Source organism: Astyanax mexicanus, chromosome 2, assembly GCF_023375975.1.
Source record: "Astyanax mexicanus isolate ESR-SI-001 chromosome 2, AstMex3_surface, whole genome shotgun sequence".
Taxonomy (NCBI): domain Eukaryota; kingdom Metazoa; phylum Chordata; class Actinopteri; order Characiformes; family Acestrorhamphidae; genus Astyanax; species Astyanax mexicanus.
This window is the reverse complement of record NC_064409.1, coordinates 4,981,418-5,001,880: the sequence shown is the minus strand read 5'-3', so window position 1 is coordinate 5,001,880 and position 20,463 is coordinate 4,981,418. Positions and strand designations below refer to the sequence as shown.

At 38.7% G+C, this 20,463-nt stretch overlaps 1 protein-coding gene across 12 annotated transcripts in view; it reads left to right on the top strand.

Moving 5' to 3' along the window:
- Positions 1-20,463, top strand: part of erc1b (ELKS/RAB6-interacting/CAST family member 1b) — a 385,708-nt gene that overhangs the window by 265,982 nt on the left and 99,263 nt on the right. For all 12 annotated transcript variants that reach the window (XM_049475044.1, XM_049475045.1, XM_049475043.1 and 9 more), the window contains one exon: positions 14,779-14,926. In XM_049475044.1, coding sequence (XP_049331001.1) covers positions 14,779-14,926 — 148 coding nt within the window. The remainder of the gene's footprint in view (positions 1-14,778; positions 14,927-20,463) is intronic.

Genomic DNA, 20,463 nt, shown 5'->3' with positions numbered 1-20,463 from the left:
TTGGACAATGAAACTGAAACACCTGTCATCATTTTAGTGTGGGAGGTTTCATGGCTAAATTGGAGCAGCCTGGTGTTCAATCTTCATTAATTGCACATTATTGCACCAGTAAGAGCAGAGTGTGAAGGTTCAGTTAGCAGGGTAAGAGCACAGTTCTGCTCAAAATATTGCAATGCACACTATAACATTATGGGTGACATATCAAAAGAGTTCAAAAGAGGACAAATTGTTGGTGCACGTCTTGCTGGCACATCTGTGACCAAGACAGCAAGTCTTTGTGATGCATCAAGAGCCACGGTATCCAGGGTAATGTCAGCATACCACCAAGAAGGACCAACCACATCCAACAGGATTAACTGTGGACGCTGTAAGAGGAAGCTGTCTGAAAGGGATGTTTGGGTGCGACACCACAACAAATTATTGTGCTCTAAAACCAGGTGTTCCAGTTTCATTGTCCAACCCCTGTATATTACTATATTAGTGTTTGAATTCAGCCATACGATCACACTACTGCATTAAGGATTCAATCACTCTTTATACAGATTGTATTACAGCAGACACTGACTGCATTACTAAGAAATGTCATTTTTCCAAGATGGAGGTTTTTTTTTTTTTTTTTTTTTTTTTTATAATATAGTGGAAATCCATAAACTGACCATGAGTTTCAGGAAACATCTCAATAATTCACATATGTAAAGTATTTTCAAATTATACGTATTGTAGGAATGTCAGAATCCATAAACCGAGAATGCTTCTAAGCTAAGCTTCAGGATCCCGGTTTAGGGACCGTATGTCTCACTGACAAGCCAAATCCTTTGTTTTTAGTGTCTCGTGATAAAACCTCAGAGTTCCCTTGACTGTGTCATCCTCTAACCCCCCCCAGCCCAGCCCGGGAGCATCTCTCCCTCCCAAAAGTGCTCCATCTGTTTCAATAATGACTTCCACAGGTGCCTCTGCTTCATAAGCTTAATTTCCCAAGAAGCTTCTTCTGCCGTGCCCTTGTTCCCCGAGCTTCTTGCGTTTTGTTTAGAGGCCCCAGCTGGGTTTTCTCAGCAAAACTTCCATGTGTTTCCACAGTAACTGGCTCTTCTGAGGGCCCTGGTGAGGAAGGGGTGGAGTCTGTTCATGTGTGTTCCTAGTTACGCTCCATGTAGCCTGTCTGATGCCGTCATATCTTAACTGGTTTACCATACAATGGATTTTAACACATACATTACATTAGCATTGTGTGTGAGACTCTCCTGTGTTCATTTGTGTTCTAAGTTTAAGTTTATTCTTAATAAAGACATTGATTGATTGAACCTGACTGATTCTCCAAAAAAGTTCTTAGCATGAAGGAAAAATGTTTGAAGAGTGGATTTCATTTTCCAGCAGGATTTGGCACACTGCACACTGCCTAAAGTACCAATTGGTCTTATATAATATTCTAATTTTCTGAGACACTGATTTAGTTTTTTTTTATTTTGCCTGTAAGACACAATCATCAACAATAAAATAAATAAAAAAGCTTAAAATAGTACAGAATAAAATAATAGTTTTACATTTTGAACTGAATTACTGAAATAAAGTCGCTTTTCAATTTTTATTTTTTTAATGATGCACTTGTATGTCAGCAGTGCAGTGCATATAAAAAAAAGCATGTACATGAATAAACTACAGAAAACATTTCTTCCAAATTATAAAAAAAAAAATGCCGAAAATGAGAAATGGCTGAAATAACAAAAAATGCAAAAAAAAAAAAACAACAACATTCATATTCATAAAGTTTTAAGAGTTCAGAAATCAATATTTGTAGGAATAACCGTTTTTTAAGCAGTTTTTTTTTCATGCATCTTGGCATCATGTTCTCTTCCTCCACCAGTCTTACACACTGCTTTTGGATAACTTTATGCTGCTTTACTCCTGGTGCAGAAATTCAAGCAGTTCAGTTTGGTGGTTTGATGGCTTGTGATCATCCGTCTTCCTCTAGATTATATTCCAGAGATTTTCAATTTGGTTAAATAAAAGAAACTCATCATTTTTTAGTGCTCTTTTTTTTTTTTTTTCCAGAGCTGTATGTGCTGGTTTGGAACACTGTATTTTCTTGCTTTTGTGCTATATGGCTCTGACCAATCAAAAGAGAGGACATGCTCACATGGTTAATTTCGTTGTGGCATATTTCAGGATATTTAGGTTTTGTACCTGTGTGAAAACAAACCAAACTGAGGAGAAAAACGCTCTAAAAGTAAAAAGTAAAAACTCATCAAATGATCCAGACCAGAGAAACCAAATACAGGTGTGAAAACGCTCTTAGCTGAAGAGCCAAGAAGCGCAACACACTGTACTAGTAGTTTTCTTATTTAGGGAAGGATTCCAGTGAGCAGCTGCAAAGCATTGGGGGAAACTGCACTGATGGCATGTGATGCTCTGAAGCTAAAGAAGCTGTGCACATGTTTTCTGTGAGCTGCTTAAAAAAAAATACAGAATAAAATCCAGTCAATTATCATCAATTTCGTACAAAGCATGCAAGAAGTTGCAATTATTGCCTGTTATTGCCTGAGATCTCTCTCTCTCTCTCTCTCTCTCTCTCTTTCTTCCGTGAAGTGGTCCAGCAGGCAGCATCGTTGTGCTGTCAGGCTGTGTGTGTGTGTGTGTGTGTGTGTTGTTTCCCGTGAGAGGCTGTAAGCTGGTGCAGATAGTGAGAGAGAGAGAGTGTGTGGTGAAGTGTGTGTGTTCGGGCAGCAGGAAGAGGCAGGGATGCTCTGGCTGCTCTTTTGGTGAGCTGCTATCAGCACTAATTAAGGTCGGGCTGTCAGGCTGAGGAACAGAGCTGCTGATAAGTGCAGGGTCTCTCTGGAGTAAAGAGCAGGACTAAAGGCTGGGGGAACGCTGTTCATGTATGTAGCTGCGTTTGTTCAGCGAGTAGAGTCTCATGTCTTCGCGTTTAGGATTTAGTGCTTAGGTGTGCTGATCCTGTTCTTTGTCTTTTGTTTGTCATGTTTAATCACACAGCATGGCTGCTTCTTCATATACAGCTCTGGAAACCAAACTGAACTGCTTGAATTTTTGCACCAGGAGTAAAGCAGCATAAAGTTATCCAAAAGCAGTGTGTAAGACTGGTGGAGGAGAACATGATGCCAAGATGCATAAAAAAAAACTGTGATTAAAAACCAACCAGGGTTATTCCACCAAATATTGATTTCTGAACTTATAAAACTTTATTAATATGAACTTTTTTGTTTTCTGCATTATTTGAGGTCTGAAAGCTCTGCATCTTTTTTTTTTTTGTTCTTATTTCAGATATTTCTCATTTTTTTGCAAATAAATTATTTCAATGACAATGTTTTTATTTGTAATTTAAGAGAATGTTGTCTGTAGTTTTACTTTATATAATAAAACATTTTACTCAAAGAATGTTAATTTTACTCAAACATATACATATAAATAGCAAAATCAGAGAAACTGATTCAGAAACTGAAGTCCAGAGCTGCATGTTTGCGTGAGTAACGTGTTTAGTGCATCACATACTGCTTCTCTGAGTAACCACTGTGCACTAAGTGGCATTGATGGCATTAACTATATCACCACATTGTATTTTTTGTTTAATAACCATTTACTTAATAATGAGTGGACAGTTTTGCTTGATTGCGTGCAATTCAGGTTGGTTTATGTTCTCAAAAATATCAGCTTTAGCAGGCCTAGACTTATAAACTAGACTCAACTACAATTGTCACTAGTAAATAAATACATGTGGATCTTTAAGTGTTTTTTAATTGACTTATTTCTAGTAAAAATGTCATCAAGAAATATTCATATTAAAAATTAGAATTTGTACTAAAAAAAAATACAACTTAAACTATCCACAATTTCAGATTCAAGTTGTTGAGAATGTAGCAAGAAAAGAAAGTATTTTAACCCTTTGGAAATGGACTTGGCCACTCAAAAAAGACACTTTTTTTGTTTTATTTTGGTTTTTTTTTGTTTTTTTTATAGCTGTTCTGTTGTGTATTTGCTCCAGTGTTTTGGGTCACTGTCTTGTTGCGTAGCCCAAGACACACTCACATTATCCTGTAGAATATGTTGATACACTTGATGTTTGGACATTTAAATATCCACTGTAAGAACTTGCATCTTAAGAAGAACAAGTGCGATTAATCGCAGTTAATCACAGAAAATACATTTTTACATTATTCAATTTTTCACCTCCCCTTTAGTTCTGGTTCTAAATGTCTAAATGACTTCTGTCACTGATAATCTCTGTGGGAATCCACTGATCTACAGTTGTCCTCACTGATAGAAACGGCTCTCCATTGGAGACGTTACGGCGCAGTTCAGTGTAAAATCCCATAGTTTTAAATTGATTGCACGGTGGAATTTATTGCTCTTGGTGGGTCAATATTAGCTTTAATGGAGGGAGGCTGTAGATTTTTCTTTAATGTTTCAGACGGCCTGTCTAGAGTGCACACTCTGAGCCCGAACCTTCTCCATTTAAAACAGTCCTGCTAGAAACTCAAAGCAGCGGATGTTTCTCTTTTTTCTTCTTCTTTTTTCTTCTTCTTCTTCTTTTTTCCGAGGCAGTAAAAGCAGCCGCTGAAAGTCCGCCGTGCCCCAGGGCAGAGCCGAACATCGAGCGGACACCATATTTCTCCCTGCCTCTCCCACATAAAACACACACTCACACACACACTCACACACACTGATGCATACACATGTGCCGGTACACACCGTAGGAAAAGAGCCCTGGAAGTGGAGCTGTGGCTTGAAGCCAGTGAAGGATGGAGAGTTAGGGTTATTTTTATTTTTTTAATATGCTGGGGCTCCTCCAACACAACTGGCCTATATTTTATTTTTATGTGCTGGACCAGGCAGTATCAGGTAGAACTCGCTGCTGATTGATTCCATTGATAAAGCGTTCTGAACTCTTCCCTCCCAGCTAATGGTGTCCTCCAAATTCCTCCGCCTCGAATCGGCGTTCGGGGAACGTCCTGAGGGGACGCTTTAAAGAACGACCGCTCGACCCCGATGGTTTAGATGATCTGTTGATAAGTGTGGGATATGTGATATGTTTAGAGTGTGTTTGCCTTACTGTAACCTTAATATTTCAGGAATTTGAATAATAAATTGACAGTTAAATATAATAATAATACAACTGGGGTGTTTTTAGGTTCAGTTAGATTGTCTTTTGAGTGAAGCTGTAGTAAAGGGATTTCCAGGGCAGTTCCAGATTCCTGCACAGTTTAGTGCTTGTGAGCTTGTGCACCAGCTCACCTGTTATAACTCACCTGTTAACTGCTTGGTTTATTGGGTCTGTTAGAGCAAAAAAAGCAAGCAGACAACTGTGCAGGGATCTGGCAACCTTAGCGTTTTAAGTACATTTTAAGTTAAGTCTCAGATTACGTTGTTTTAAAGTTCTCATTCCATCGTTTTTTCATTCATTTTAAAATGTCTAGTTGTGGTTTCAAGTATAAATGAATGTCATTTGAGACGTTCTCCAGTGTTTCTATTTAACCCTGCTTTAGTTCAATGAATAAGTGGTCTCCGAAGAAAGAGAAAGAAGGTTTTGGCTCTGGCTTATGAATATTCATACACGCAAATATGTCGCCTCCGATTGGCTAACAGCAATGCAGCAAAGAATGCAACCCGCTGCCTTCCCTCCACAATCAATTTTACAGCTCTAAAACTGTGCAGCATTGATAAAGTTTCTTTCAGTTAAACTAACGCTACTTAACTCTTTCCTCAGACTTGGTGATTCGATGATTCGGTACTTGGGGAGTTTCACAACTTTGTAAAATCTGATGCGATCGGTGCCTGCTTTGACCAGTGTTCTGTCGAGTTGTGCTATCATGTCAAACCGTGCTTCCCTAGTGTATATTTAAGGTCTTATTAAAACGCAGAATCAACCGGAGATCCGATTTAAAACTGTAGTCACTTACATAAAATAGTTAACGCTAACAAGCTGGTGTACACAGAGCTGTAAGCTTCGCCTGTGGGCGGTCCTGAGCCGAGGTGGGCAAGGGGCCATGAAGTCACTGGATACTCCTGCCGCAGAGAGGAACCACTTTTTTGGTTCCCTTAAAAAAAAAGAAACCCACATTTTTTTTTTTTTAACAACTTTTTTTTATTTTATTTTTTATGAAGATGAGCAGTAGGACAGGTCAGTATCTCTATCAGGTGCTTCCCCTTCCCCTTCCCCTTCTAACTCTGTTTTAAGGGGAATGGTTACAATTGAAAAAAAAACAAGAGATAAGGGTACAAACAAAAAACTGGTACTGGACCAAAGAGAACTGTTTATAAGAGGCTTGCGGGTGCATCTAGGGCTCAACATTTTTTGGGCCTGACCCCTTACATCCAACTTCCATCTTCATCTACATTTACATAGTATATTTATTTTCCAAAGTGTTTCTTATTTGTTTGATTCTGATTCTTTCTAGCATGTTCCTTTTTGGCCCGAACCGTCATTGCGGTGACCTTTGGTCAACATTTTTTACGATATCTCGTTCCAGAATGGTCGCGGTTGAGCTGACCCCAAAGATTCAGAGCATCTGACCTCAGATCTGCATCCGTTTAACATTCTTCCTCTCATTCCACCATCGTTCTGTGATTAGCATGCAGTCATGCAGCAGGAATTGCAGTGATAAGTCATGTTTAGTGTTTACCGCTCCTCCATTCCTGGCGTTTTGTGCGGTGTCTCTTCGTTTGGTGGCTGAACTGACGCTGTAAATCTGCTGTGAGATCCTCACACCTTCTCATTATCCTCTCCCTCAGATAACACAGAGACATAGGGGCTGCTGGGAAGATCTGGTTGGAGGCTCTGTGAGAGGAAGTGTAGATGAGGGAGATAGCGGAGAGGAAATGGGTCTGGAATAGATGAGAGTTCAGCTCAGTGGGTTTGTGACGAGTGACTGAGAGCTTCTCTCGTTAGGCTGTTGATGCGGGTGAGGAGCTGGTTGACCTCTGAACCCTTTCTGCAGATCTTTCTGTAGCCTCTTCAGAGCAGAACTGCAGGTGGAGTGACGATTCCCAGAGGTTCTCTTGTCTGTTTTCTGTCTGTTTGGTCTGTGGCTGTCAAACGTTTTGTGTTTGCTAGTAGTTATTATTTTTCACATTTAAGCAGTTTTACTTTTTTAAGATGACCCTCTTTTTTTAAAGCTTTGTTTGTTCACAGTTGTAAAGCTAGACTACCATCCGTAGTACATGTGAATGTAAGCATAGAATATAATACAATATAATACAAATAAATATAAAAAGTGTACTAAGGGGACTAAAACAACTACTTTTTGGCTGGAGCAGTCAGTAACGGGACTCAAACAAGTGATTTTTGGCTGGAGCGGGCGGTAACAGGACTAAAACAACTGCTTCTTGGTTGGAGCGGGCAGTAACGGGACTTAAACAAGGGATTTTTGGCGTGAGCAGGCATTAAAGAGACTAAAACAAGCCATTTTTGGCTGGAGCGGGCAGTAACGGGTCTAAAACAAGCAATTTTTGGCAGGAGGGGGCAGTAACGGCATTAAAACAAGTGATTTTTGGCTGGAACGTGAGATAATGGGATTAAAACAAGCAATTTTTAGCTAGAGTGGGCGGTAATGGCACTAAAACAAGCCATTTTTGGCGGGAGCGGGCAGTAATGGGACTAATACAAGTGTTTTTTAGCATGAGCAGGCGTTAAAGAGACTATTATAAGCTATTTTTGGCTGGAGCGGGCGGTAATGGGATGAAAACAAGCGAATTTTGGCTGGAGCCGGCAATAATGAGACTAAAACAAGCGATTTTGGGCTGGAGCGTTCAGTAACAGGATTAATACAAGCGATTTTTAGGAAGAGTGGGCGGTAACGGCACTAAAACAAGCTATTTTTGGTACGAGTGAGCAGTAACAGGACTAATACAAGCTGTTTTTGGCTGGAGCGGGCAGCAATGGGATTAAAACAAGCAATATTTGACTGGAGAGGGCGGTAACGGGCCTAAAACAAGCGATTTTTGGCTGGAGCAGGCGTTAAAGAGACTAAAACAAGCGGGAGCATGCAGAAGCGGGTCTAAAAAAGCCCACGCAGACCTCTACTGTAGTGCTGCCCTTAGCTAAAATATAACCAAAAAAGAAGAAAAAAGGGAACGGCTGTAAAGGAATGCGGCCACAGAATCTAATTTGGTCCATCTGTGAGCTCGCTCGTCCACCAAGGTCAGGGCTATACCTCCATATAGTGGGAAAGATTAAAAGTCAAAGGCAGAAATGATGTCTTATTAAGGAGAGAGCAGCTTTTTTTCCAATAGGAAAAACAAAAGGAAAACTTGAGACAGGGATGAAGTCAGAGTCTTGCCCTCTCTTCTGCCTTAAATCTGCACCTATCTCACTTCCTGGAGTTGACAAATGTGGTGGAGTGCATGTTATTGTAGCCTCAGAATGTGTGTGTGGGTGTAGTGTGGTGTGAAGCTACTCTACTCTATCACTCACATCTCCTCAGCGCTAACACATTAGCACCGGGTTAGCACTGACACACTGCTGTGTGTCCCCATCACGCAGTCTCCGTAAATCTGCCATGCTGTCCTCACAGCTCCTCATTATCCTCTCCCTCAGAATGCAGAGAGAGAGAGAGGGAGAGAGAGAGAGGGAGAGAGAGAGAGGGAGAGAGAGAGGCTTGTTTGGAGTCTTACTCAAGCATTTGTGAAAGAAAGTCTAGATATAAGAGAAAAAGAGGGAAAGAAAGCACAGTGAGATAGTAAGAGATAGATGAGAGAGTTTTAAGCTCATCTTTCTTTCTTTCTTTCTTTCTTAGTCTCTTCACTGCGTGTTCTGTTGTATAATTCTCTATATCATGCTTTTCTTCTACTACGTATTAGAGCTATAATATTAAAATATACCAGGCTTGAGTAAAAGTACTCTAAGTGCTCTATTCATACAAAAGTGTCTTTAAGCTCCACACTTAAGTGGAAGTCCTAAATTAGTATTGCAAGTAGTAGTTTATAGTAAAATGTAGTAGTAAAGTACTGAAAGTAAAAGTACAGTACTGTGTTATTAGTGTAGTTATTACAGAAAGCAGTGTAAGATTAGCAGTGCTAAAGGCAGAACGGGAGCAGAGAGATCTTCTTATAAGATCAGCTTGATCTTTTAATTCACTTAATGATGAGCAGCTTCATCAAACCCAGTGAGACAGTGCAGAACATCTACCGCTCTGACTTTAGAGATAATGTGGGTTTAGAATAATTTCTAACATTTTTATGACTATAACAAGTAAAAAATGTATCTTAATCTATTTTAAACTCATAGATACAGTTTAGATACAGATACAGCATTTTAGTACTTAAGTACTTAAAAGTAGTGTAGTAAAAATAATACTCCAGTAGATACAGATACAGCATTTTAGTACTTAAGTACTTAAAAGTAGTGTAGTAAAAATAATACTCCAGTAGATACAGATACAGCATTTTAGTACTTAAGTACTTAAAAGTAGTGTAGTAAAAATAATACTCCAGTAGATACAGATACAGCATTTTAGTACTTAAGTACAGTAGTGAAGCAGTTCTACTTTTTTTACCATACATAATAATGGTGACTGGTGACATCTGGCTAGAATTGTATGTGTGAACAGACAAGCAACTCTGGCAGAAATCGCATCCAAATTCAATGCAGAAGACCCTGCCCACACATCCCACAAGGCAGTGCAGCACCCTGTGGCTTCTATGGAAATAGACAAGTGATGGGATACTATACTATACTCCTATCCTATTCATTTTGGCATTTTAGTGTATTTTAATACAAAGATAATATAACAACTATAGGCAAGCATATTGCAACAAGAGCAAGGTAGAGTATCATCAGAATAAATAAGCAAAAAAAAGCCAGCTGTTTTTTGTTATATGTTAAAAGGAAGTAATGCAAATAATAAACTAAAATTATCATTATTTTTTAAGACACATTAAAAAAAGTTGCCAGTCCTGGTTTAATTTTTAGACCACAGTTTCATTTTTGGCTCCATGGAAAACAGAATGCTGAATAAACCACTGAGCTGGGCCTTGGAGGAGAGACTCTCAGTATTATGCATTATAAGTCAGACAGTCCTTGAAATTTAGCGGTTTTATATTTTTGTATTTTTAGTGCTTAGATAACACATTAGTGCTATTTTAAATCTATATTTTTTTTTTCTCTAATGAATCTGTACTCGGATCATGCACTTTATTTTTCGTCTCTTAGTAAGATGTTGATTAAAAGCAGGGAAACGGAGCTTTTATTTGGCTGGGAAGGCGGGCAGCACCATGCCTTACTCAGGGTTGGATGTTGTGGAGCAGGGCCGGAGCTCCGTTTGCCCAGAGTAAACTGGCTCACCTCAGGACCAGCTGGTGCCTGTGGTCTGGAGCTGACCATAATGAGAGCTGCTAGTCAGGAGGTCAGTGTATTAAAAGGCCATTCTGACAGAACGTGTTAGCAGTGAGGAGCCTGCTGGAATGCCCCCAGAGCTCATTTATTAGTTTACGTTGGAGCGCGGTGGTTTACGCGGTGCTGGGTGGCCTCTGCGCGCTCGCGTGTGCGCGTTCTGTGTACGAGTGCATGTGTGTACACGCCACCGCCACATTTTCACCTCGTTTGATGGGGGAAACCAGTAAACTCTAACAGATGTGTGATTAATACGGCTACGATGCCGCAAAGGGTGATTTCCGTAAATATGTTGCGCTCGGCCGTACGAGAGAGGAGATGCTGTGTGTTGCTGGTTTATTTATACGGAATTACGAGGTTGTGCTTAATCAGTGCGGCGAGAGAGAGAGAGAGAGAGAGAGAGGAGCCTGCGTGTGATGCTCACTGCTGCCATGTGCATCTGTGAATCCCAGCTATCACTCTGCAAACGCGAGTGTGAGCGCGAGTGTGAGCGCGAGTGTTCACGTGTTGATTAGGCTGCGAGAGGCACGTGTTTTATTCCTGCGTTTTGGTTGTCAGGAGTAGAAGCTCCTCTCCTCCGCTGTGATGTCACCCTGGATAGAATCAGGTCATCCTGCTCCTCTGATTGTTTTAAAGGAATATTCCAGCAGTTTCCCACCTAATCTGTGCCTCCAGAATCTACAGAGCTGTAGTTAAACATTATAGACTGTGATTTAGAAGATTTTCTATCTCTTTAATCCTGGTATAAAGCATAGTATGGTTGTCTGTATCATTGTCATCAAAATACACCGAAATGTATGTCATGTATGAAATAACAAAAAAAGATGCAGAGCTTTCAAGACCTTAAATAATGCAAAGAAAACAAATTCAGTTCAGAAATCAGTAGAATACCCTGGTTTTTAATCACAGTTTTATGCAGTTATCTTGGCATCATGTTCTCCTCCACCAGTCTTACACACTGCTTTTGGATAACTTTATGCTGCTTTACTCCTGGTGTAAAAATTCAAGCAGTTAGCTTGATCAAATCAAATAAACTCATCATGTTTAGGAGCTCTGTTCTATTTTTTTTCACAGAGGTGTATATATTTTCCTTTCCCGGAAAAGTAGAACACTTTCCCTTTCCTGATGAGTGCCAGTTTCATCATTTTCACATTTTGATTGTCCTTGCAACCACACTTGAATGTTATTTTAAAGTCCTTGAAATGTTTTGGATTGACTTCCCATTTTTCGTCACATCGTTGAGTAGTTCTTGCCGTGTTAATTTTTTTCTTTTATCATAATGGTTGATTTATTTTTGTCGAGCACACACAAACTCCTTTGGAATAAACAGTAAATGAGTTCTTGGATGAATCAACAATTAGAAAAGATTGGGTCATAGTTGTGTAATGCATGTAAAGTCCCTTTTCTTCTCCATTACAAACATATTTTTGTGTTGAACCAAAAGGGTTTTTATATGACTCAAACATTTTAGTACCTTTATTTTTTAAGAGTGTAATACAACAAAACCACACACAGTACCTATAGCCATTACCTTCCATTATTATCTTCATTCTGTCTTTTCTATTCTCTCCCAGTCTCAAAATAAAGATTATTTGAGAAATGAAACCAGACAATCTTTATTCTACTGATGGAGCACATGGATGCTGGTTTAAAAAAAAAGAAAGCGCTGGAGTTTTCCTTTAAATATTTGATGGCGTTTATAAGCATGCTTTCTGCAAACTGCATCAAATGCACTGAAAACAAGAGAAATATCTCCCTGTTAAAAAGAGGAGAGGAGGAGAAAACTGTGTGGAAGGAAAAGCATGAGCGGAGAGGAGGAATGAGAGAATAAGAGAGCCATGAAAGAAGAATAGAAGGGAGGGATGTTGGTAAAAGAGCAGGAGAGGCAGAGGGAGGAGGATGTGCTGGACACACACTGAGCTGAGCTGTCAGCGTCGTCTCATCCTCACCGCTGACGCTCTGGAGCTCATCACAGCAGCCGCCGCTCCACACGTTCCCCAGCCTCTCGCTATCACTCTTTTCTTCTCTTTCTTTTCCGTCTCAAGCTGCACTTTCTCTCTTTCTCTGTGGCTGAACCAGACCCGGCGCAGCCCACACAGGATTAAGGTGCCTACAGACGCAGCTGTGTTGTGGGCAGCAGCGCGGCTTCTTTGGGCGCTCTCACTTAAACGGCTCGGAGGGATTTCCTCGTGCGATTCGGAGCGGTTTTGTCAAGCCGTTGCACATGTTTTTAAATTGTCAGTTTATTAGGTACCACCCAATGTGCCTCTGCACTGTGTACATAATCACAGTAGCCCAACAGCTTCAGAAGCATTTTTAATGTGGTGCATTTTTAACAGGTTGTTAAACACCTAATCGTACCCTAAAAAAAAAAGTGACTTAAACTCAATGACACAGTCAGGCACAGCTCCCTTGTCAGCAGCTCTAGCTCTGTGCAGCTCACCAGAAACACTGCCTGTGTGTGTTTACACACTTAGGCTTAGCTTAGCAAAATTTTAACCACATTTCAACACACAAAGCAGCAAAACATCATAATTCTGAGTTAGCTAGCATATTTATAAATATGCGCAGAAACACAATTTACCTCAGAAAAGATGAATTAAGGGTTCAAACATGTGGTTTAACTGTCTATAAGCAAATCTATCTGATGTGCCACATGGTTGAATCTGCTTCTTCTCTCTCTCTATCTCTTTCAATCTCTCTCTCTCTCTCTCTCTCTCAATCTCTCTGTGTATCTTTCTTTTTCTCTCTTTATCTCTCTGTCTCTCTCTCTTTATCTCTCTGTCTCCCTCTTTCTCTTCTTCTCTTTCTCCCTCATTCTCATTCTGTCTCTCGTTCTCTCTCTCTAATTCTCCTTTTTTCTTCCTTTCTTTTTCGTTCTATATCTCTCTCATTCTCTATCTTTCTCATTAATTCTCTCTAGCTTTCTCTCTCGTTCTCTCTTTCTCTTTCTTACTCTCCCTCATTCTCTCTCTCTCTCTCTCTCTCTCTCCCTCTCTCCTTCTCTTTTTATCGCTCTGTCTCTCTCTCTTTCTCTCTGTCTCTCTCTTAATCTCTTCTTCTCTTTCTCCCTCATTCTCTCTTTCTCTCATTCTCTCCATCTAATTCTCATTTTCTTATTCTTTCTTTTTCGTTTTATCTCTTTTTATATCTCTCTCATTCTCTTTCTTTTCCTTTCATTCTCTCTAGACCTGTCTCTCTTTCTCTTTTTATTTCTTACTCTCCCTCATTCTCTCTTTCTCTCTCTCTGCCTTTTTCTCTCTTTATCTGTCTCTTTTTATCTCTCTCTCTTTCTCTTCTTCTCTTTCTCCCTCATTCTCATTCTGTCTCCAGTTCTCTCTTTCTCTCATTCTCTCTCTCTAATTCTGCCTTTCTCTTTCTTTCTTTTTCATTTTATCTCTTTTTCTTTATCTCTCTCATTCTCTTTCTTTCGCTTTCATTCTCTCTAGCTTTCTCTCTTGTTCTCTCTTCTTCTTTCTTACTCTCCCTCATTCTATCTTTCTCTCTTTATCTCTCTGTCTCCCTCTTTATCTCTCTGTCTCCCTCTTGCTCTTCTTCTTGTTCTCCCTTTCTCTCGTTCCCAGTCTCTAATTCTCCTTTTCTCTGTCTTTCTTTTTCATTTTATCTCTTTTTTATATCTCTCATTCTCTTTCTTTCTCTTTCATTCTCTCTAGCTCTCTCTCGTTCTCTCCTTCTTTTTTTACTCTCCCTCATTCTCTCTCTCTCTCTCTCTCTCTCTGTCTCTCTTTCTTTATCTCTCTGTCTCTCTTTCTTTATCTCTCTGTCTCCCTCTTTCTCATCTTCTCTTTCTCCCTCATTCTCATTCTGTCTCTTGTTCTCTCTTTCTCTCATTCTCTCTCTAATTCTTCTTTTCTCTTTCTTTCTTTTTCGTTTTATCTCTTTCTATATCTCTAATTCTCTTTCTTTCTCTTTCATTCTCTCTAGCTTTCTCTCTCGTTCTCTCTTCTTCTTTCTTACTCTCCCTCATTCTTTCTCTCTCTCTCTTCTTCTCTTTCTCCCTTATTCTCATTCTGTCTCTTGTTCTCTCTTTCTCTCATTTTCTCTCTAATTCTCCTTTTCTCTTTCTTTCTTTTTTATTTGATCTCTTTTTCTATATCTCTCTCATTCTCTTTCATTCTCTCTAGCTCTCTCTCGTTCTCTCTTCTTCTTTTTTTACTCTCCCTCATTCTCTCTCTCTTTTTTTTTTTTTCCTTTTTTTCACTCTGTTCCCCACTTGCTCCCAATGCAGCTCATATCATTGTCCAGTACTCAGGCTTTTGACTGACAGGCAACTGAACCAATCATCTTGCACCAAAAAAGATTTCACAACAGAAACGAGTGTATTAAAAGTGTGAACATAAATTAAAAGCTGGTGGTTATGAATAGAATAAAGCCACAAGATTTAATATCGATCTTTTTTCTTCCCCTCCATACAGGCAGGAAGCTCTACTAGCAGCCATCAGTGAGAAGGATGCCAACATCGCTCTGCTGGAGCTGTCCTCCTCCAAAAAGAAGAAGACTCAGGATGAAGTGTCGCTCTTAAAGAGAGAGAAAGACAGACTGGTGCAGCAGCTCAAACAGCAGGTAACCTCTCAGATCTGCCTCAGAATGTGACGGCAAAAACTCATTTCATAAAATCTAGTAAACGCAGACAAAGACAAAGACTACATATCCAAGAATACTTCCTGGTTGCTTTGGAGTTATTTTTTTTGTTTCTTTGTTGTCTTTTTTTGGTGGAACTCACCATGAAACAGAAACCACACCTATTTTCTCACCCCTTTTTAATAAAACAGCCAATGAAAGCAGTTGTTATTGGCACCAAAGGGGAAACGAACCCATTAACAGACAACTCCTCAGTTCACTGTTATTTTATGTTGTTTTCTACGGGCTAAAAAAGCTCTTCTTTAAATATATATATATGGTGCTCTAAACCCACCCCCTCTCTCAGCTGACTGCATATGATTAGTGTTATCTTTACTCTGATATTAATTAAGCAGCGAGGAGTTTAATGAAGAATAGATTTAAAGGAATAAACAGAGGAATAGACTCAGTATCTGAACAGACTAACAGGCTGCAGATGTTGGAGGCTACAGACTAACGACCACAGATCCAATAGAACAGAGTCATTTTAGGATTATTCAGCTCCTCCTCCAGATCCCCATCAACCATCTGCAGATACACACATGCAGATGCACACGCACACACACGCAGAACACGCACACGCAGAACACGCAATACAAATGCTTTTAAATCCCCAAAACTACAGTCATTCTACTTCTAACATATGCAAGAACAAACAAAAATGCATATAAATACATATGCAGATACATAAAAGACACAGAGCACAGCAGCATACAAATGAATGATTATACAACTCTGGAAAAATTTAGGAAAGATCAGGAAAAGGCATGGAATTTAAAAATAGCAATTTCCTGCCTTGGATAAGTTTTAAAAAAAAATACCCAGAAAGTTTGGGAAAAGTCATGGGAATTTGGTCTACAAAAGATTGTGTATCTGTTTATTGATAAAGAGTTTTTTAAACAAATACTTTAGCTCAGAGTTAATTCAGTAATTTAGCCCTACAAAATAGAGCTCTCAGGATCTGACACACCTTGTTTCATATTGAATATTGTGTGTCAGCATTTTATCTTATTCATTTTAGGCCTACTATATTATATAAATTTTGATTATAGTTTTAGATGATTTTTAGTTTTATTGACAATGTCTGCTCTGATGATTTAAAAAAAAATCAAATATTAATGAAAATTCGCCTTTAAGACATGAAAAAGTCATGAGAACAGGGTTCAGGTACAGGTGCTTGAAATCCTGAAAAATGCTTGAATTTTAACATTCTGTTTTCCAGGCCTGAAAAGGGCTGGAATTTTGGCGAAAGTGTTTAACAAAATATTAAATTCTAACTACATTAACTTTACTCTGACTAAATAAATTCACATAAAGAAACAATAATGAAAAAATTCAAATAAACACGGCTTTAATCTCTTCTCGTTCTGCTTTTACCTAACACAATTCTGGTTGTGTTTACGTAAACATAATACCATCTTTTGCAGTGTGACAAAAAGCAAATCAATAATTTTGAGTAAATGTATGTTTAAATGCGCTCAGCTCACTAATTAATCCATAATCTCTGCTATATACTTACTTAAATATCTATATTTTTCTCAGTAGCATAGTTGCTGTGAAGTGTTGAGAATAGTTTTTGTGATATATTGATTATCGCTGAATCGCAGTTTTGAGATCTTCATTATGATTAATTTACTACAGCTGAGAAGTGCTGCAAAAACTTGAACATTGGCCTTAAAAGTGCTTCAAAAATCCTTGAATTTTACCTTGTAAAAGGTGTATGAACCCTGTGAAAAAAAAATCCAAATAAAAACATTGCCATTTATAGCATTTATTTGCAGAAAAAATAAAATAAAAATGGTGAAAATAATAAAGATGCAAAATTATGAAGAGTCTCTTCCAGTTGACAGTGTGTGTGAAGTGTCGTGGTTGTTCAGGTTCAGGTTAGTGTGATTGGGAGTTAAGGATTACTATTTATTAAAGGACGGATGTAGGGTGAGCTGTATGGGGGAACACGACCCCGCAGGCGTTTAACATGAGCAGTAGTAAAGGTCAGAGCTCGCGGTGTGATCTGGTGTTTTGACTGTGGGTTATGGGTTTGAGTCAGAGGTGGTAATTGACAGGAGAGGTAAATCTCAAAAAAATTTAATATCATTGAAAATTTACTATATTTCAGTAATTCAGTTCAAAATATAAAACTCATATATTATGTAGATGTATTACACACATTTATTTCTTAATAATTATGGCTTACAGCCAATGAAAATCCAACAATAAGTGTCTCAAAATGTTTGAATATTATATGAGATCAATTGGTACTTTTGTAAATGTGGGCAGTGTGCCAAGTCCTGTAGCATCACAGAGTGCTCGGAGGAAAGCACATCGACTCAGTTCTGATACATCAGCTCACAGATGCAGCCTTGTGCCGATCAACATCACCCTAGAAAAGAGTGATGATGGGAAAGAGCACAATCTACTGTATCCACCTAGAGAGAGCAAGGCCAATTGTGCTCTCTCAGGGCTCTGGCAGCTGATGGCAAACATAGTGGTTCTAGCTCTTTAGACTGCACTCTGAAGCTCTGCCCAGACTTCAGCAGCGGACCTGGAGAAGTGGAGCAGCTGCCCACAGCGGAGAACTTAAAAACCTGTCCGACCAATTTACAGCCTGATGATCCACCAAAGAACAGCGTGTGCTGCCTGGTTGGCCTCCGATGTTGCACTTATGTCACTGACGGCGTGCAGTTGGTTATGGTTAATGTTGAATAGACACAAATGGGGCTTCAGTAATTATTTTGGCGAGGTATTGAAGTATTTAAAGTTTTGCACAGTGTTTCTCAGCAAACTGTTGATTTGTTAATAGACTACATACAGCAGGGATGGCAAACGCATTTGAGGTAATGAGCCAAAACCACACACAGTCCAGTGTCAAGGGGGCCGGACCAGTTTTTCTTGGAGAACTCAACACTGTGTTCATGCCTTTTAAAAAAAAGAGGCATGAAGTTCCTAGTTTGCTAATTGAGAATTACATCATTACATTATTACCACATTTTGGTGACTGACTGACAAATCGCTTTCTCTGACGAAGGTTCTGCTGGGTTTTTCTGCAAGGTTTGACTGCCTGTTAACAACTTCATGCATCTGCTCAGTGTCAAAATACAGATTCTGAGTGTACATGGCGAGCTGGATTACTTTATTACTGGCTTGTGTCCACAGGCCACGTATTTGACGCCTCTGATGTGATATATCTGATTTCAACCCTCAACATGCAACAGTATACTGTAAAACCTGAGAAGTTCATCAAACTTAAAACTTTAGTTGTACCCGATTACCTAAACAATTTAAGTTCATGTAATATAATTTTTAAAAATATTGAACTTAACAAAAATATATAATCATAAACAGCTCCGGAAAAAAACTGAGAGGGTACTTCTGTTTCTCAGAATCAGTTTATATTCTATTAACTACGGACAACATTTCTCCCAAATTCCAAATAAAAACATTGTCATATAAAGCTATAAATGGCTGAAATAACAAAAAAGATGCAGAGCTTTCAGACCTCAAATAATCCAAAGAAAACATAATTCATAATTATAAAGAGTCCAGAAATCAATATTTGGTGGAATAAACCTGGTTTTTAATCACAATTTTTATACATCTTGGCATCATGTTCTTTTCCTCCACCAGTCTTACACACTGCTTTTGGATAACTTTATGCTGCTTTACTCCTGGTGCAAAAATTCAAGCAGTTCAGTTTAGTGGTTTGATGGCTTGTGATCATCCGTCTTCCTCTTGATTATATTCCAGAGGTGTTTAATTTGGTAAAATCAAAGAAACTCATCATTTTTAAGTGCTCTCTTATTTTTATCCATAGCTGTATATTTTAAATTAAGGTTTCCCAAAATGCATATATTTTATATAAAACATATTTCCTCTCAAGTACTGTACATAATTATGAATTACGTAATTAATATAATTAATTATAGATTTGTGTTTATTATTCTCTTTCATCTTATTATTATATAAGCATTCTTTGAAGTGCTTATAGAAAAGTAGATAAGAAAAGAAAACGCTACAGAATTAACAGTACTAAGAACACAGAGTTACTGCAGCAGCTCAGAAAATGATGCTTGTTCTTACAGCCTACAACACTTCTAAAAACGTTTACCTAAGGTAGCCCGGGGGGGGAATCACTACACACTGATGGTGAGTGTAAGAAAAAAAAGAGGGGACACACAGTATGCAAATATATTGTGCCAGAAGCCAATAGAAAAGAAGCTAGGCTAAACTCGGTGATTCAACTCAAAATTATATGTTTTTAAATATATATATATGCCCACAAATGTTCACATACCTAAAAATTAGTTGAGTAATGTTTGGAATTATCCGTTTTTATTACGTAAAATAGGCTTAAGTTCAGTATTTGCTGATGAGTTCAGGTGAGCTGCTTATGGAACTGAACTGAACCTATAAAGTGCTTAAAATTAAAAGAAAATTAAAATCATAGAATCAGTTTTTTATTATCATTATTATTCATAATTATTATTATTATTAGCCACAAAGCACCAGTGTGAAACTGGAGGAGTAACTTTAAACACCTGACGTGTCTCAGCTGATTGACTACTTCTAGGTAAGAGGAAAATGATGTAAATATGATTTTTCTCCAGTCGTTCACTTATACACTTTAATATACACAGGAGACGAGTTTTCTCTCGACACACTTCACCGAGCTCAGTGCAATCAAGCGAAAGTTTAAACATCTCACCGCACGTGTTCATAGATTACCTCACGCAGGTGCGGAGTGTGTAAACACTGCTCACACCTGGAGCAGCACTACTGTATTCTAGTCCATTACACTTCCCCAGTTCACTTCATCCAGACCGCTTTAGTAGAAATACCATGTGTGGAGGGAGGCACTGTCTGTGGCTTTTTCACCTCTGGGGGGCCGTTTATCGCAAAGTAACTTTTCAGATGACGAGTCGAGAGTTCAGTAGAGATTTACAACACAGCGACTTTAAAGTGGGGAGTCATCAAAACGTTCAGATCTCTCTTTCTCTCTCTCTTAGTCACTCTCTTTCTTTTTTTAAACCTTTTTCTCACACAGAAAAAAGATAAGTAATGTGTTAAAACTAATGTTTAATGTGAGATGTATTCTTGCAGTTTGATTTATCATAATTTTTGCACTTTGAATCCTTTACTTTTCCCAAAAACAACAATTTGTCTTATAATCCAGTGAGCCTTATGTATAAGTTTTACCAGTCAGGTTGTAAGTAGCAGTAAAGCCACTCTGCTAAGTATTATACAGCGTTATACAGGAGTTTCAGTGAAGTTTCTCCAGCTCCAAGGCTGGAGCGGTATTAGCATTAGCCGCTAACAGCACTAAGCACTTGCTTTCTATGTTTAGAGATGAATATTATTGACCTGTAGCCTGCCACTTACCCTTGCTAGCACTGCTGGAGCAGCATTCGCATTAGCCACTAACTTAGCAAAGCGCTAGCTCTTTCGCCGTTCAGAGGTAAGTATGTATCACGCTGTTGTTAAAA